Raw genomic sequence first — 13942 nt, forward strand, 5'->3', positions numbered from 1 at the left:
TGACATTTTTTAACATAAAAGACAACATTTTCTGTATTGCTAACAAGTGTAAAGTGAATAAAAATCCACTTATACAAATAATTTCTTGAATCATTTGGGTTCAATTTAGAAGCTTTAAAGATATGAATATAAATATCCGATATCATGACATTTTTATTTCAGATCTGTTCCTGAATTTTTTGGAAGAAACCATGTCAAGTAGATTAAGAATTGAGCAATACCTTCTGGGCTTCAATCTCATCTATAAGAAGGGTATAATCCATAATCTTTGATGTCTTTCTATGTTTTTGTTCTTACACACCTGAAATTTTTTTAGTTTCTGATGGATGTGGAATTAAGGAAAAACTAGAACAAGTTACCAAATAAATGATAAACTGACCTTTAATTTAAAAATTATTCTTAACTAGAACTTTAAAGCCTTACATACCTTAAAAAACACTTATTTTGTCAATAGTACCAATTATTGAAGATACTTATATTTTAAACTACTTTTAACTATTATCACACAAAAGTTTAAATAATAAAAAGTAGAGCATCTCTGTCTTAGAGACTGGGGGTCCTTATTCTGCCAAATCAGAAAATATCGTAAGTAAAAAATAATGCCTTCATTTTCACCCATGGGAAGATCAAAGCTGAGTTAACATACTGGAGAGATAACCTCATAAGAACTTTTTCTTTTTGACCAAGATTTCTAATATATACAAAAGGAACTCTTATGCTATAGTAACCCAGTTACTGCAAAATACACTCATAAAAAAGGAAATTCTATGATGCATTACCACAGAATCCTCAAAAAAATATCAGGGTCTTTATTTTTTATAATCCACACCTAAGTTTGTTTAGCCAAATCATAAATCACTACTTACTGAAAGCCAAATTTCCCATTTCAAATAGATATAATAACTTGAGAATCTCAAGAGATCTTTGAATTGTCCCATCCTCAGAAAAACAGATCAGAGAGTGAATAGTTTAGGCTTTGCAAGCCATACAATCTCTGCTGCAACTACTCACATCAAAGCAGCCATGGATGATACGTGCAGATGAACACAGTGATATTCCAATCAAACTTTATTTGTAGACACTCATGAACTTCATGTAATTTTCAGAAGTCATGAAATATTAATTTTTTATTTCCTTTCCCAACCCTTCAAAAATGAAGATACCACTTCTAGTTTGTAGACTACATAAAATGAGGCAGCAGGCCAGACTGGGCTTCTGTGTTTAGTTGTCAACCTCTGCTACAAAATAAATTTTAAAAGTAACAGTCACCTCAAAATTTCAAATCATTGCTTCCCAGAGATTTAAAATAATTGTCCAAATCTTCATCAGTAACTTCTTTTAGATTAGCTGGTTTCCATTTTGGACTCTGGTCTTTATCAACTAAAACTGGCAAAAGAAGACATAGATATTAGGATATTTCTTTAATTACTTAAAGAAGCTGTTTTGTAGTAGGCATATTTTGCTATAGGTACATTGTTTCCTTTCAGTATATATTTTTGTATATTTTTCTTCTAAATTAAACCCTCAGAGAATATGGAAGGACAGCAATATACCTTTGATGACTGGTGTGGGTATATTCTCACCTACTAAGCTTCATGTCTGCAGATTTAATAAAGCCACCTGAACTAATTCAGTGATTTAAACATTCATTTTCCTCTTTCAAGAAAATAATAAGATAAAACTAGTGTTGGTATGGTTGAAAGGGAAGACTCAGCAAATGACTCAGATCTGCCACCTCACCTCCACCACACTTAGTTTTGGGAGGAAAATTACTTAAGGTTGAGAGAAAAGAACTTTATGCATAATTAAATGTGGACATTGCTATTCTGCCAAATCCTCTAGCTCAGATAGCTCTGAATTTAAAAAAAAAATCAGACTATCATGAAGCCTTGTTCTTCTCTTGTTTCAGTGTGGTCATCACTTAGTGTAGCCACATAATATCCCCACAGGACTGTAAGGATGAGGCAATCTATAACCTCTTCTTAAAAAATAAGAAGAGCCATGCTTACTTCCTGGTTGTGACAACACATTACAGTTATACATGTTTTCGTTTGGGAAACTGGGTAGAGGGTATACAGGATCTCTACATTATTTCTTACAACTAGATGTGAATCTACAAAAAAAAAATTTTTTTAAATGTTATGGTTGGGGTAGCAAATTTCAACTATGCTTAAAATGTGCATATTTAGGGTTGGGGCTGGGGCTCAGTAGTAGGGCGCTCAACTAGCACATGTGAGGCACTGGGTTCGATCCTCAGTACCACATAAAAATAAATATACTGTGCCCATCTACAATTAAAGAAAAAGTATTTCAAAAAAATGTTCATAATTCTGGTGAATAATAGAAATATTTAAATATACAAACTCTACAAAGACTGGAAAAAACTAATTTTTTAAGCTAATGAAAGAAGCAGTCTGGGAACCAAGGAAGAAGCTTCTCTTGGTAGGTGGAGAAAAGGAAGCTTTATATACAATTAAATGTGGACACTGGAAGCCTTGTTAGAATCTTTTGTTTTTGGAGGTTTGTTTTGTTTGTTTTCGGATGGGGTGTGTCTGTGTTGCCCAGGCTGATCTCAAACCAGCCTTCTGAGTAGCTGGGACTACAGACAGGCATGCACCATCACATCCAGTTTGTGCTAGAGGCTGTTAGGCATGGCTGTCTGGGATTCTGCAATCAGATCAGTGGTGATGTTAAACACTGATGTTCTGATGCCTACTTTTGAGTCTTCTGACCAATACTACCTACCCTCATTGAAGTTCCACTGAAGGACAAAAGAAAAGAGAATACTAATCAAATCTGGGTGTTATTTCAAATTAACAAAAATTTTTGCCTAGGATAGAAAGAAATTCTTGCCATGTAGGCAATTGTTTTTTTCAGAAGGTCTCCTAAGATACTGTTTAAATTCCATTTGGTAGCTACTTAGTTCTACTAAGATAACCCATTTTTATTTCCTTCTATAACTAGACAGAAGTTTATTCTAGATGTTAAGAGTAAGAATTTTTGCAACTTTTCTTAATTTGCTAACTCATTTCTTCTAATTTGCTAACACATTTTTGTAGTTAGAAAATTGTAGCAAGAACATGAAATAGTTTTAGCTAGAATAAATATTGCTTTCTGAATAAAGAAGCTGTGCTAAAGAAGAGGCAACACACCTTCTCTCATTTGAAAAGTAGCTTGATAATCACTTGCTTTATGAATCAGACTCTAGATAACACTGCTTGACTTCCAACTTTTTTCTTAAAATAACTGCAAGTATTTATCTAAAAATAATACCTCCCTTTTTGAAGAAGAGCTATCATAATATATCATGACTACTTTAGCAACACAATCCAAGGTAGTACACAGGTCCTCCTAAAATCAGAGATGTAGGCACTAATCGCATGCAGTGAGAACTGGCAAGGAATTAGTGGGAAAAACGCATATTGTACTTGATTTCTATAAAACATAGCCATTTGCTCTGACTCAACTCCATTGTCTTCCAAACAGATTCGTACTTGGTGCTTATTTCTAACAATGTTATATCATGCCAGAAAAGAAGAGAATTCTACAATAGTCACTGGTTTTTACCAAAGCTTTGAGTTCAGAGAACATAACCTTTTATTCAGATAAAAATGTATATCTAAGAGTATATCAAGATGATTAATAAAAACATAAGAAAATTAGATATACAAAATATATGCAGAGAAAAAATTCATTTTATACAATAAACAAAAACTCCTTAGAAAGATGAGGGCTATTCACAAAAGGAACTGTGGCAAGTTTGTTGGGAAAAAAATATCACTTTACTTGCTTTTTCTAAAAATGCTGACTTTAGAGGTGAGAAGTAAAAATGGAAAGTATAACGTCAAATGCTTTTTCTCCAGCAATGTTTAACTGCTCAGATACAGGCAAGGAAAGTAGATGGTAGGATTCAACCACTGCCCAATTTAACCAGGCCAGTAACAAAAGAGGAAGAAGGGAAGGAGAATTGAGGGCTTTTGCAAGGAGTCAGCAGCAGGGTGAGTCTACAAGCTCATAAGGCAGCCCATATGACTGTAAAAGCAGGATTACTACTTGTATGTAAATTAGGGAGCAGTAACCAAGTTAGGTGAACTTTAAGAGCAATATTAGTTTCAAGACTGAACTTCCCTTTATATCCAGTATATTTAAAAACACAACTTGCCAATTTTTACAAAAGTTTAATTTTCACTAATAAAACAACTACCAACTTTAAGTAACATTGTATGCTCACAAATCCTATTTCCCTGATATCTAAGAAGGAAACACAGCTATTTGTTACTTACCAGCTCTAACGCCTTCATGGAAGTCATGACCTCTCTGAAAGAAAATTGAGGTTAATGTAGGAGATTTCTAGGCATCCTTATCCTGGGTTATGTCTCTCTTTCAGCCGCTGCAACCTCCCTCTCCCATGACCATAACCTGAACCAATGACATTTAGAGCCTGACAACTTTCTGATCATCATCTCCAAATTTTATTTGTGAAACTTTGTTCACTGCTGTGATGCTCTTGGTCTTCCTCAGGTCCCCTGATTCCATAACTCTTCCCCCTACACTGGCTTCCTATTGCTCTTCGTACAGTCCAGTCCCCCCAGTCCATTCATAGGTCATTTTTCCTGGAAAATGCCTCATCTTCCTCAAATGTCCTCTCTTTTATACTATTCTAGCAAAATCCCTGCACCAGCAGAACCCAACCACTTATCTCTGTCTGCATTTGAGCAGCTTAATCTAGCTGAACAAAAATCATACAACTGTAAGTGGTTTTGTTTAAAATTCATGATCACAACTCTCAAACAGGCACGGAAAACTATCCAATCTCTTCCCAGTTCCCCAAAATAATAATTTAAACTGTTTCTTGCTTTCTCTGCCTCTTCCCCTAGAGAACCCTCTTATAGTATTCTCTAATGATCTAACCTCCTACTTTATTAAAAACAGAGAAGCCCTCATGAATGAACATTCTTATGTTCTCACCACTGAAACATGTATAGCCAACTGCAGCCATCTGAACCTGCCTTCTTTTTCATGACTATGGAGGAAGGGACCATTCTCCTCGCAAGGCCAGTCCCTTCCCTACACTCCAGTTCACATCTCCTTTGCCTTCTCAAAGAGTCTGCTTGAGAAAGTCATCTACTCCTCTGCCTGTTTATTTTCATGGAGTAGATTTATAGGCAGTTTTTATTTTCTTATTTATCTTTTTCTGTATTTTACATTGCCAGTGCAACTGCATAACTGAGTGGGTGAGTGTATGCAGTTCAAGTCACTTTCTAGTTCCACTACACAGTGACCATGTTACCTTGCCTAGAAATTTCTCTAAACCCCAGTTTCCTTATATGAAATGGCGATACCAATACATCCATCACAGGATTCTTTTAATCCATATTCCAGTAGGGCCTGACACATACTAAGTGTTCATAAGTTATTATTAGTATCATCAATATAACCATTTTTCTCAACTGGATCATTCCCAATTTACAAACATGTTCCAGTCCGTTCCATGTTACAAAATGAACCTCACAGTCCTAGCTTCTACCTATTTCTATTTCAATAACAAAAAAAAAAGTTGTATACACATATTGTGTCTACTTTCACATCTCATTTGCTCATTTCCTCTCCAACTTTCTGCACTCTAACTTCTTCTTCCACCACTACTCTGAAGATTTGACAAAATCACCCATGGTTTCAGGGTCACCAGATTCAAAGAATACTTACTTCTAAGCTCATCTGCCAGATGTTTTGACAGTACCACTGCACTCTCTCTACCCCACCTTAAAATGGTGGAGGTTCCCTAGGGCTCAGTTTTGGGATCTCTTGATTTCTAGATGATCTTATCACTCACTGCCTTAATGCATGAGCCTGAGTGATGAGCTCTATTAAAGATCATGGCACTCCTCTGCTTAAAAACCATCTAGTGGCTTCCATTTTAATCAGAACAAGAGTCAAAGATCTTACAGCTTGAAGCCCCTGTATGCTCCACCAGGCCCTTCCCCACAATATTGCCTCTGACCTCATTTTTCACTCACCACTACATTACCCCTCCCTCCCACATGGCCTCCTTGTTCTTCCTAGCACAGGGAGGTGCACTCTCCTCAGAGCTTTGTATGTGCAGTTCCCTCTGCCTGGGATGCTCTCCCTCCAGAAATCTACATGGCTCACTACTTTTAGGGTCTTCATTCAAAGAGCAATTCTTTGGTTAACCTATCTATAGTTTAACCCCTACTATGGCTCTGCATTCTGTATCCTATTTTCTGTTTTTTTTCTCCTTAGTATTTACACTCAATAGATTTTAGCTACCATTGCCTCCTCAAGAAGTAACTTTAAGACATGGTCAAAAAGAGCTTTATTTCTGATTAGATTAACAAATTTGATGTCTTAATAACTATTTCAAGACATTAAAACCCATTAGGCATGTCTGCTTTCTGTAATTAAACTAAATATTCCCTTCACCATAAGTTTATATTAATCTAAATAATATGATACTTAAGGGCCCTCTGAACATAAGGGACAATTCTGCCTTTATAAAGTTTATTATATGGAAAAAAAATCTGACTGAAATATTTCATGATATTCACACTGCCTTTGATTGCTGTCTATATTTACAATAGTACTTTCAATGTTAATCTACCAAATAAAACATGTAACAAAACTAATATTTTCCATTTATGCATATACCAGCTTATAAGTAATATTCCTCATTTTTGCAGAGAAAGAATTCAGATTTAGAACATTTATGCTCATTGCCCAAGGTGACAGAGACCTTGCCTAAGAAATAGACAGTTTTCATTTTTAATTCCATATGAGGTCAGAGGCCTTTTTATACACATGCAAATGCAACTGCTATGTGATAAAGGCTTCATGATAATCTGGGTAGCAATACCTCCACAACCCTAAAATTAATTGGCCTGTTTGTTTTCATGGAGTAGATTTATGGGCAGTTTTGATTTTCTTATTTATCTTTTTCTGTATTTTACATGTTCTACACAATGAGCATATATTACTTTCCTAACTAGAAAACCATATATATATATTTTTTTTGGTGTCCTGGGTTCAACTTTTATTTATTTTTTTTAATTGGTTGTTCAAAACATTACAAAGCTCATGACATATCATCTTTCATACATTTGATTCAAGTGAGTTATGAACTCCCATTTTTACCCCAAATACAAATTGCAGAATCACATCATTTACACATTCACATTTTTACATAATGCCATATTAGTGACTTTTGTATTCTGCTGCCTTTCCTATCCCCTACTATCCCCCCTCCCCTCCCCTCCCATCTTCCCTCTCTACCTAATCTGTTGTTGTTCTCTCCCTTGTTTTTCCCCCCCTTTCCCTCACAACCTCTTATACGTGATTTCATATAACGTTGAGGGTTTCCCTCCGTTTCCATGCAATTTCCCTTCTCTCTCCCTTTCCCTCCCACCACTCGCCTCTGAGAAAACCATATTTTTAAAAAAAATTCTTACCATACATGCTTGACTCATACGATATTCCTCAGTTAATACATCCTTCAAGGTCTGGGAAGACCCCTTTATGAGGTGTCTTAGAGTGATCTTTAGAGATGTTGGAGACATTTGATTAATTACCTTTTGGGGAAAAAAATAGTTGTTAGTTGTAGCCAAATAGTTCCTTTATTGTCTATAACAAGCCAGAAGAATTTCCATGCAAGTCATATTAGAATATGCCCGTTAATTCATATGCCAAAGACTCACAAAGGGTTATGCCTTAGCCTAATCCTGCCAAAACACCAAAAAAAAAAAAAAAAGAGTTCTGTTACAAAAAGAGATCATTCCACAAGTGGGGTAAATTCTATACTTACAACTTAATGTACCTGGCATAAATTATGATCCCAACTAAGCAACCAGTGATTATATTTAAATAAAATTAATGTGCATATTACAAAGTAGTAATATTTTCAGTGGACACTTTCTCTTACAATGTAAAGAAAGTGAAGGAGTTAAGAAAGGCAGTAGCTTTTCCTTCCCACTATGTGACTCTAGAAGTGTCTTATCTGAACTCTTCACCTGTAAATAAACCTACTTACCTTGGAAGAGAGAAGACAGAATGATCCAAGTTACTATGAGGCACTCTTCTATAGTATTTAAATAATAAAATAAGAATTATAGACTGACTTCTTACTACAATGCTATGCCATTTGTTCTGAATTTAGAGATGCTATTACCAGTGTTCCAATGCATGAGCATAATCGTAACTACCTGGCTGATGAAAGAGTCCATTCCTTGTCAGAGACACCCGATGCCTACATTTTCCTTTATAATTGCAATATATAGTTTCCAGCTTATTGTTCAATGATTGCTCAAAGGTTTAAACTTTACTTTGTGAATTCAAAGAATTCCCCACTTCAAGAGCCTATGTTCTCTGTATTATCCTTAAGTCTGGTGAACAGATTCAAAGAACAGGTTGAGTGGCTAGGACAGCATCTTACCTAGCAGTTGGCAGAGCTTAAGTAGATGACTACCATACAGGAAAAGTCTAGGAAAGATCAGGGACCTACATACAACCACAGTGCTGCTGAAGAGAAGACAAGAGAGCTATTACCTTGTTGATACTTCCTGGAAGAGAAGAGAATTGAGGAGGGGAGGGGAGAGAAGAGTAGAAGAGAAGAAAAGTGGATAGGACAGAAATAAAAATGATTAAGGGATTTTAAGAAACTGGTTCTTCAAGGGAACTCACCCTTCTGAGCTAGGTGCTTTGTGGACATCATCCCACTTACTCCTACTGCCTGTTCCTGCCTTTCTAGTCACAGGGCATAAGGATAATACCTCACAGCAGTCTGTATGCTGTGCCAGGAGGCCTCTCCTTTGGCAAGCAGACAATGGGTCCATTTTGTTGACAAATCTACTAGTTTTTTTTTTTAGTAGGAGCAATACCCATATTGTTGTGAGTACCTGGAAGTGAGTACTTGGAAGAACTTTATTCACAATGCTGAAAATTATACTGAAGGGAAAAGCCACCTTCTGGCTTTTTTGTCTACAAGGTCAGTGAAACCACAACTCCTTCATCAACAACATTGTAGTGTGTGAGCCCACAATTATTCCTCAGCAAAACTGTAAAAGCTAACTGCTTATGGTTTCCATTTTGATTTTGCAAATTGTAAAAGTCTGTCTTTTGTTATACTTCCTCAGTTGGCTGAGGAGGTATATTCCATAAGAAAGGCACTAAGGGCCCCATTTGTCACCCACACATGAAAAAACGAGGGGAAATGCTTCATCCAAAAAGCTGTTAGACATTTTATGAAATATTGACTATTGAAAAATATTTCTGTAATACTGATACTGCATAAGAAAAAACTGGCATACTGACAACCTAAGGGTTTAACTATTCTTAGTATGCTAGCAATTTAACATTGAGGCTTGGGGTTAGGCTCTAGGACCATAGAGCTCTGAGTTGGAATCCCAGCTCTACCACTTCCTAGATGACTGACCTTAGTCTCCTCATTTGTAAAAATCAGGCTAATACTACCACTTGCCTTGTAAATGGCATGGCAATAAGGGTACTGCAACGCATCAGAAACACAGTAGAATAAGGATGTACTGAGCACATCCCCATAGCTCTTAGGGAAGTATGTTAATATGTTTCATTACACTTTGGGAAAGGAGATGGGAAAGATGAGGAATGAGGAAACCAAACCCTGATATGAATCTGTCCAAGGTGACATAGAAAGTGAGTTAGGAACCAAACCCAAAGGAACTAACTCCAATTCCTACTATACAAGGCTATAAAAGTAGTCAAGATTGTCAAAAGCTGCAGAGAATTAAAAAAGAAAAAGGATATCACATCAGGTAATGAACAGAAACAACTAAAAACTCATGTAATTTTGATGGTGGAAGACAAAGTAAGGAAGACAATGTCAAAGGAAGGCATTTTAACTTGTTTAAGGGTAGAAAAGCTTTGAAAATAATGGCATAAGAAAATATGCCAATAACTCAAGATGGTAAACCTGAAGATACTGAAAGGAGGAAATGACTGATGCAATTAGTTCCTACACAGGAAGGAAAAGATGGAATGAGCACACAGATGGGGACTTTTCCCTTGGCAGAGAAGTGAGAAATGTATTCGAATCAAAGAAAGATGAAGAGAGTCAAAGCAGCCATGGATTTGTTAGTACAGACTATTCTGAAAAATTTGATGAACAATTAGGACTTGCATCTTTGGCTATGCCAGAAATGTGTATCGATGCAATTCTGTACCACACAACCTAGTGAACATGTTTCTACTCATTGTAAAATACTGGTCAGTGTTCTAATCAATTTATCTGACCCATTAAAGATTGTCTCCTATACATCAAGGAACCAACTTCTTTTTTCCTTTACTTTTATCAGAATGATTCACATTTTAATTGCAGATCATTAGAGTCTACTCTGAGGAGTAGAAGTGTCTACTTCTGAGGAGACAATAATAAACAGGACATGGTCCTTGCTCTCGAAGAGCATTATATCACTATAACCACTGCCTGCTGGATAAGAACCCTTCTTTCAAGACTTATCAAAATTCAACAATAGAAAAACTCAAGATGTTGTCTTTCCTCCTCCCCCCATCTTAGAAAACCCAATAACACATCTTGTGACATACACTTTCAATAGAAAAATAATATGCAATAAGGGCTGATATAAAACTAGAATATTCAGTACATCTATTAACACAATTAAAACGTTTTATCAAGTAGGTCTTGGGGTTGACTGAAGAGGTATATAGGTATGCCCCTATTTTTTCTTTCACTATGTGAACTTAGAAAATGTTCAGGTTTTTCCATTAATAAATAAGGATGCCATTTATAACATTCTCTAAAAGTCTAGAGTTAATCCTCAAAGAAAGAATCTGTTATAGTTAATTTTAAATGTCAACTTGACTGTCTCAAGGGATGACCAGATTTTGGATTAAACACAAATTCCTGGGAATGTCTGTGAGAATGTTTCTGGATGAGATGAGCATTTGAATTGGTAGACTGAGCAAAGCAGAAGACCCTTCCTAATATGAGTGGATAAATCCAATCCACTCAGAGACTGAAGAAAAGAAAAAAGGTAGAGGAAGATGGGTTAGGCTTCTCTCTCTGATTCCTTATGCTGGGATATTAATCTTCTCAGGCTCTTTAAATTTAGACTCTTCTCCTCTCCGGCTTTCAAACTCTAGCACTGGCTCTCCTGGGTGTTCAGTTTGCAGACTACAAAACATGGAACTTCTCATCCTCCATAACTGCTTGAGTCCAATATCTTATAAAACAACTCTTTTTATATATTAATTATATGGATTACACACACACACACACACACACACACACACACACGTAAACACCTATCTCCTTTTGGTCCTGTTTCTTTGGAGAATCCTAACACAGAATTCTAAACTTTGGAATTCATGTATATTTCGATCATTTTACTTTTTAAAATGCATTTAAAATAGTTCAATCCCCAGCACCATTAAGAAAAAGAATAATTACTTTTAACATACCATATTACAGACAAAATTTTTAAAAATCATCTGATCATCCCAATAGCAGCAAAAAAGTATTAATGATAAAATCCAACCTTTATTCAAACCAATAATCACCAAAAAACCTTTTAGCTGATTAAGACTAGAAAGATCTTCCTTATATTGATTTAAAGAAAAATTCCATAGAAAACCTATAGTAGTCAACTATTTTAATGTTCTTAAAGATTTTTTTTCCAGAGATTGGGAATAAGACAAAGATGACTATCATCTCATCACTTCTACTGAATATTCTGCTAGAGGTGTTGAAGCAGTGTAGGAAGCTGGGGCAGTGTGTGGGGATAGGCAGTCAGAATAAGGAAAGGAGAGAATGACAGGAAGAGAAAAAAGAACTAAAGGAGGAGAAAGGGAAAAAAAGTGAAGAAGGAAAGTATATGTACAAATAATTCAAAGTAATCTGCAAACTATAAATGACTCAATGAGTTTAGACAAGTCACTGGATATAAGGTCAACATACAAAATTTAATTTCAATTTTACATCTACATATCAACAAAAAATGAATTTTTAAAATGATACCATTTACATTGAAACCATTTAAATATCTAGGAATAAATTCATTGCATGATGTAAATGCAAGTCCTCTACAAAGAAAGTTACATCATCACTAAGAGAAATTAATGCACCTAAATACCACACCTTATCTGTGGAATTGAAAACTCAACAATCTGCTTTCCCCTTGGAAGTCGGGAATTTTGGTGTGTGCTCGGCACAGTGCCTACAGGTCTAGTCCCTAGTGAAAGCCTTGTACACCAAGTCTGTAAAGTCCTTCACAAGTCTTGTCTCAACCAGGTGCTAGAGGAATTATGCAAGTCCCATGTCACTCCAGTGAAAGAGGACTCTTGGAAGCTTGCACCTGGTTTCTTCCAGATTTCACCCCATGTGCCTTTCCCTTTCCCTTTGCAGATTTTGCTTTGTATATTATCATAACATGAGTACAGCTACATGGAAGTCTCCAGAATCCTTCTAGCAGATATCCAAACTTGGGGGTGTTCTTGGGGACCCTTGATATAGAAGACAATGACCTATATTGCTTTTTAGATTCCAATGTTCTTGAGGATCCTGAAGCCTTAGTAACACATCTATTAATATAAAAGCTTACAGAGATGGCCATAATTTCTTAAACAGGACATAAAAGAAAACCTATAGTAATTAACAATTTTAATGTTCTTAAAGATTTTTTTCTTTAAGAAATGTTCTTAAAAATTTTTATCTTTAAGGATAAGTTGGATTAATACTAAAATTAACAGTTTCTGTTCATCATATGGCACTATTTAAGAGAGAGAGAGGGTTGGGGTTATAGCTCAGTGTAGAGCGCTTGCCTTGCATGTGTGAAGCGATGGGTTCGATCATCAGCACCACATAAAAATAAGTAAAGATATTGTATCCATCTACAGCTAAAAAAATTATAAGAAATAAAAAATAAAAGAAAGAGAGAAAGAGAGAAAGAGAGAGAAAAGGCAAGCCACAGAGAATGACTAAATGAAAAAGAAATAATATCATGAGATGATAAGGCTGTAGAACCAACCAATGCTCAAAAGTAAATGTACAATCATATTAGGAAATTATTTGACAGTAATAAAAATGTATGCATATTTGATGACTTTGCTACCAAAAGACATACAAAAACATTCACAGAAGCTGTTTATATTCTTATCTTTATATAGTGAATTAAAGTCCATTCCCCAGAAATGTATGTTGAAATTATGTTCATTTTATTGACAGTATCTTCTAAAGAGCAAAAGTATTTAATTATATTAAAGATCATCTTACTAGGGGTGGGGATGTAACTCAGTGACAAAGCATTTGTCTAGATGTGTAAGGCCTTGAGTTCAATCTCCAGTACAGCAAAAAATAAATTAAGGATCATCTTACCAACTTATTTATTTTTTCTGTTCATTCTTTTTCTGATATATATATATATATATATATCTTGGCTAAGCCAAATTCACAACAGAATTCATTTCTGCTTTCTTTTTTAAGTGGTGAGCCATAGCATTTACATTCAGATGTATAATCCATTTTGAAATGCATGTGGTGCAAGGTAAGAGTCAAGTTCTTTTTTCCCTTGCATATGGATATCTAATCATTACAGAACCATTTGTTGAAAAGACCATCTTTCCCTCACTGAATTACCTGAGGACTTTAGAGTAGCCTTCCCCCTAGTGCTAAATCAGGTGTGAGCCATCTGCCTCATAGGAAAGTGATTTCAACCCAGACCTGAATGAGCATTGTTCCTTATTCAGACCACTGCTTTTCTGTGACTCTTCCCTTGGTCTTGTGGAGTTTTACCTAAAACACATACAGATGAATATTCTGGAAATTCCTCCACAAAGAAAGCCAATAAAACCTTTTTTCCCTTCCCTCAGGGACATAGGTAGTTGTTTCATATATTTTGTCCAGTTTTCTACTTGTTTACAGCAGAAGAAAAGTTCCTTT

General features: G+C 35.6%; 1 protein-coding gene across 1 annotated transcript in view; it reads right to left on the minus strand.

The window, feature by feature from the left end:
• Positions 1-1055: 1055 nt before the first annotated feature.
• Positions 1056-13942, minus strand: part of HIBCH (3-hydroxyisobutyryl-CoA hydrolase) — an 82341-nt gene continuing 69454 nt past the window's right edge. The window contains exons 12-14 of the mRNA XM_081260477.1: positions 7464-7583; positions 4284-4317; positions 1056-1386 (exon numbers count right to left, since the gene is read on the minus strand). Of these exons, the coding sequence (XP_081116603.1) occupies positions 1271-1386; positions 4284-4317; positions 7464-7583 (270 nt within the window). The 3' untranslated portion in view covers positions 1056-1270. The remainder of the gene's footprint in view (positions 1387-4283; positions 4318-7463; positions 7584-13942) is intronic.

Source organism: Spermophilus citellus, assembly GCF_964194105.1.
Source record: "Spermophilus citellus genome assembly, chromosome: 11".
In the NCBI taxonomy this organism is placed as follows: domain Eukaryota; kingdom Metazoa; phylum Chordata; class Mammalia; order Rodentia; family Sciuridae; genus Spermophilus; species Spermophilus citellus.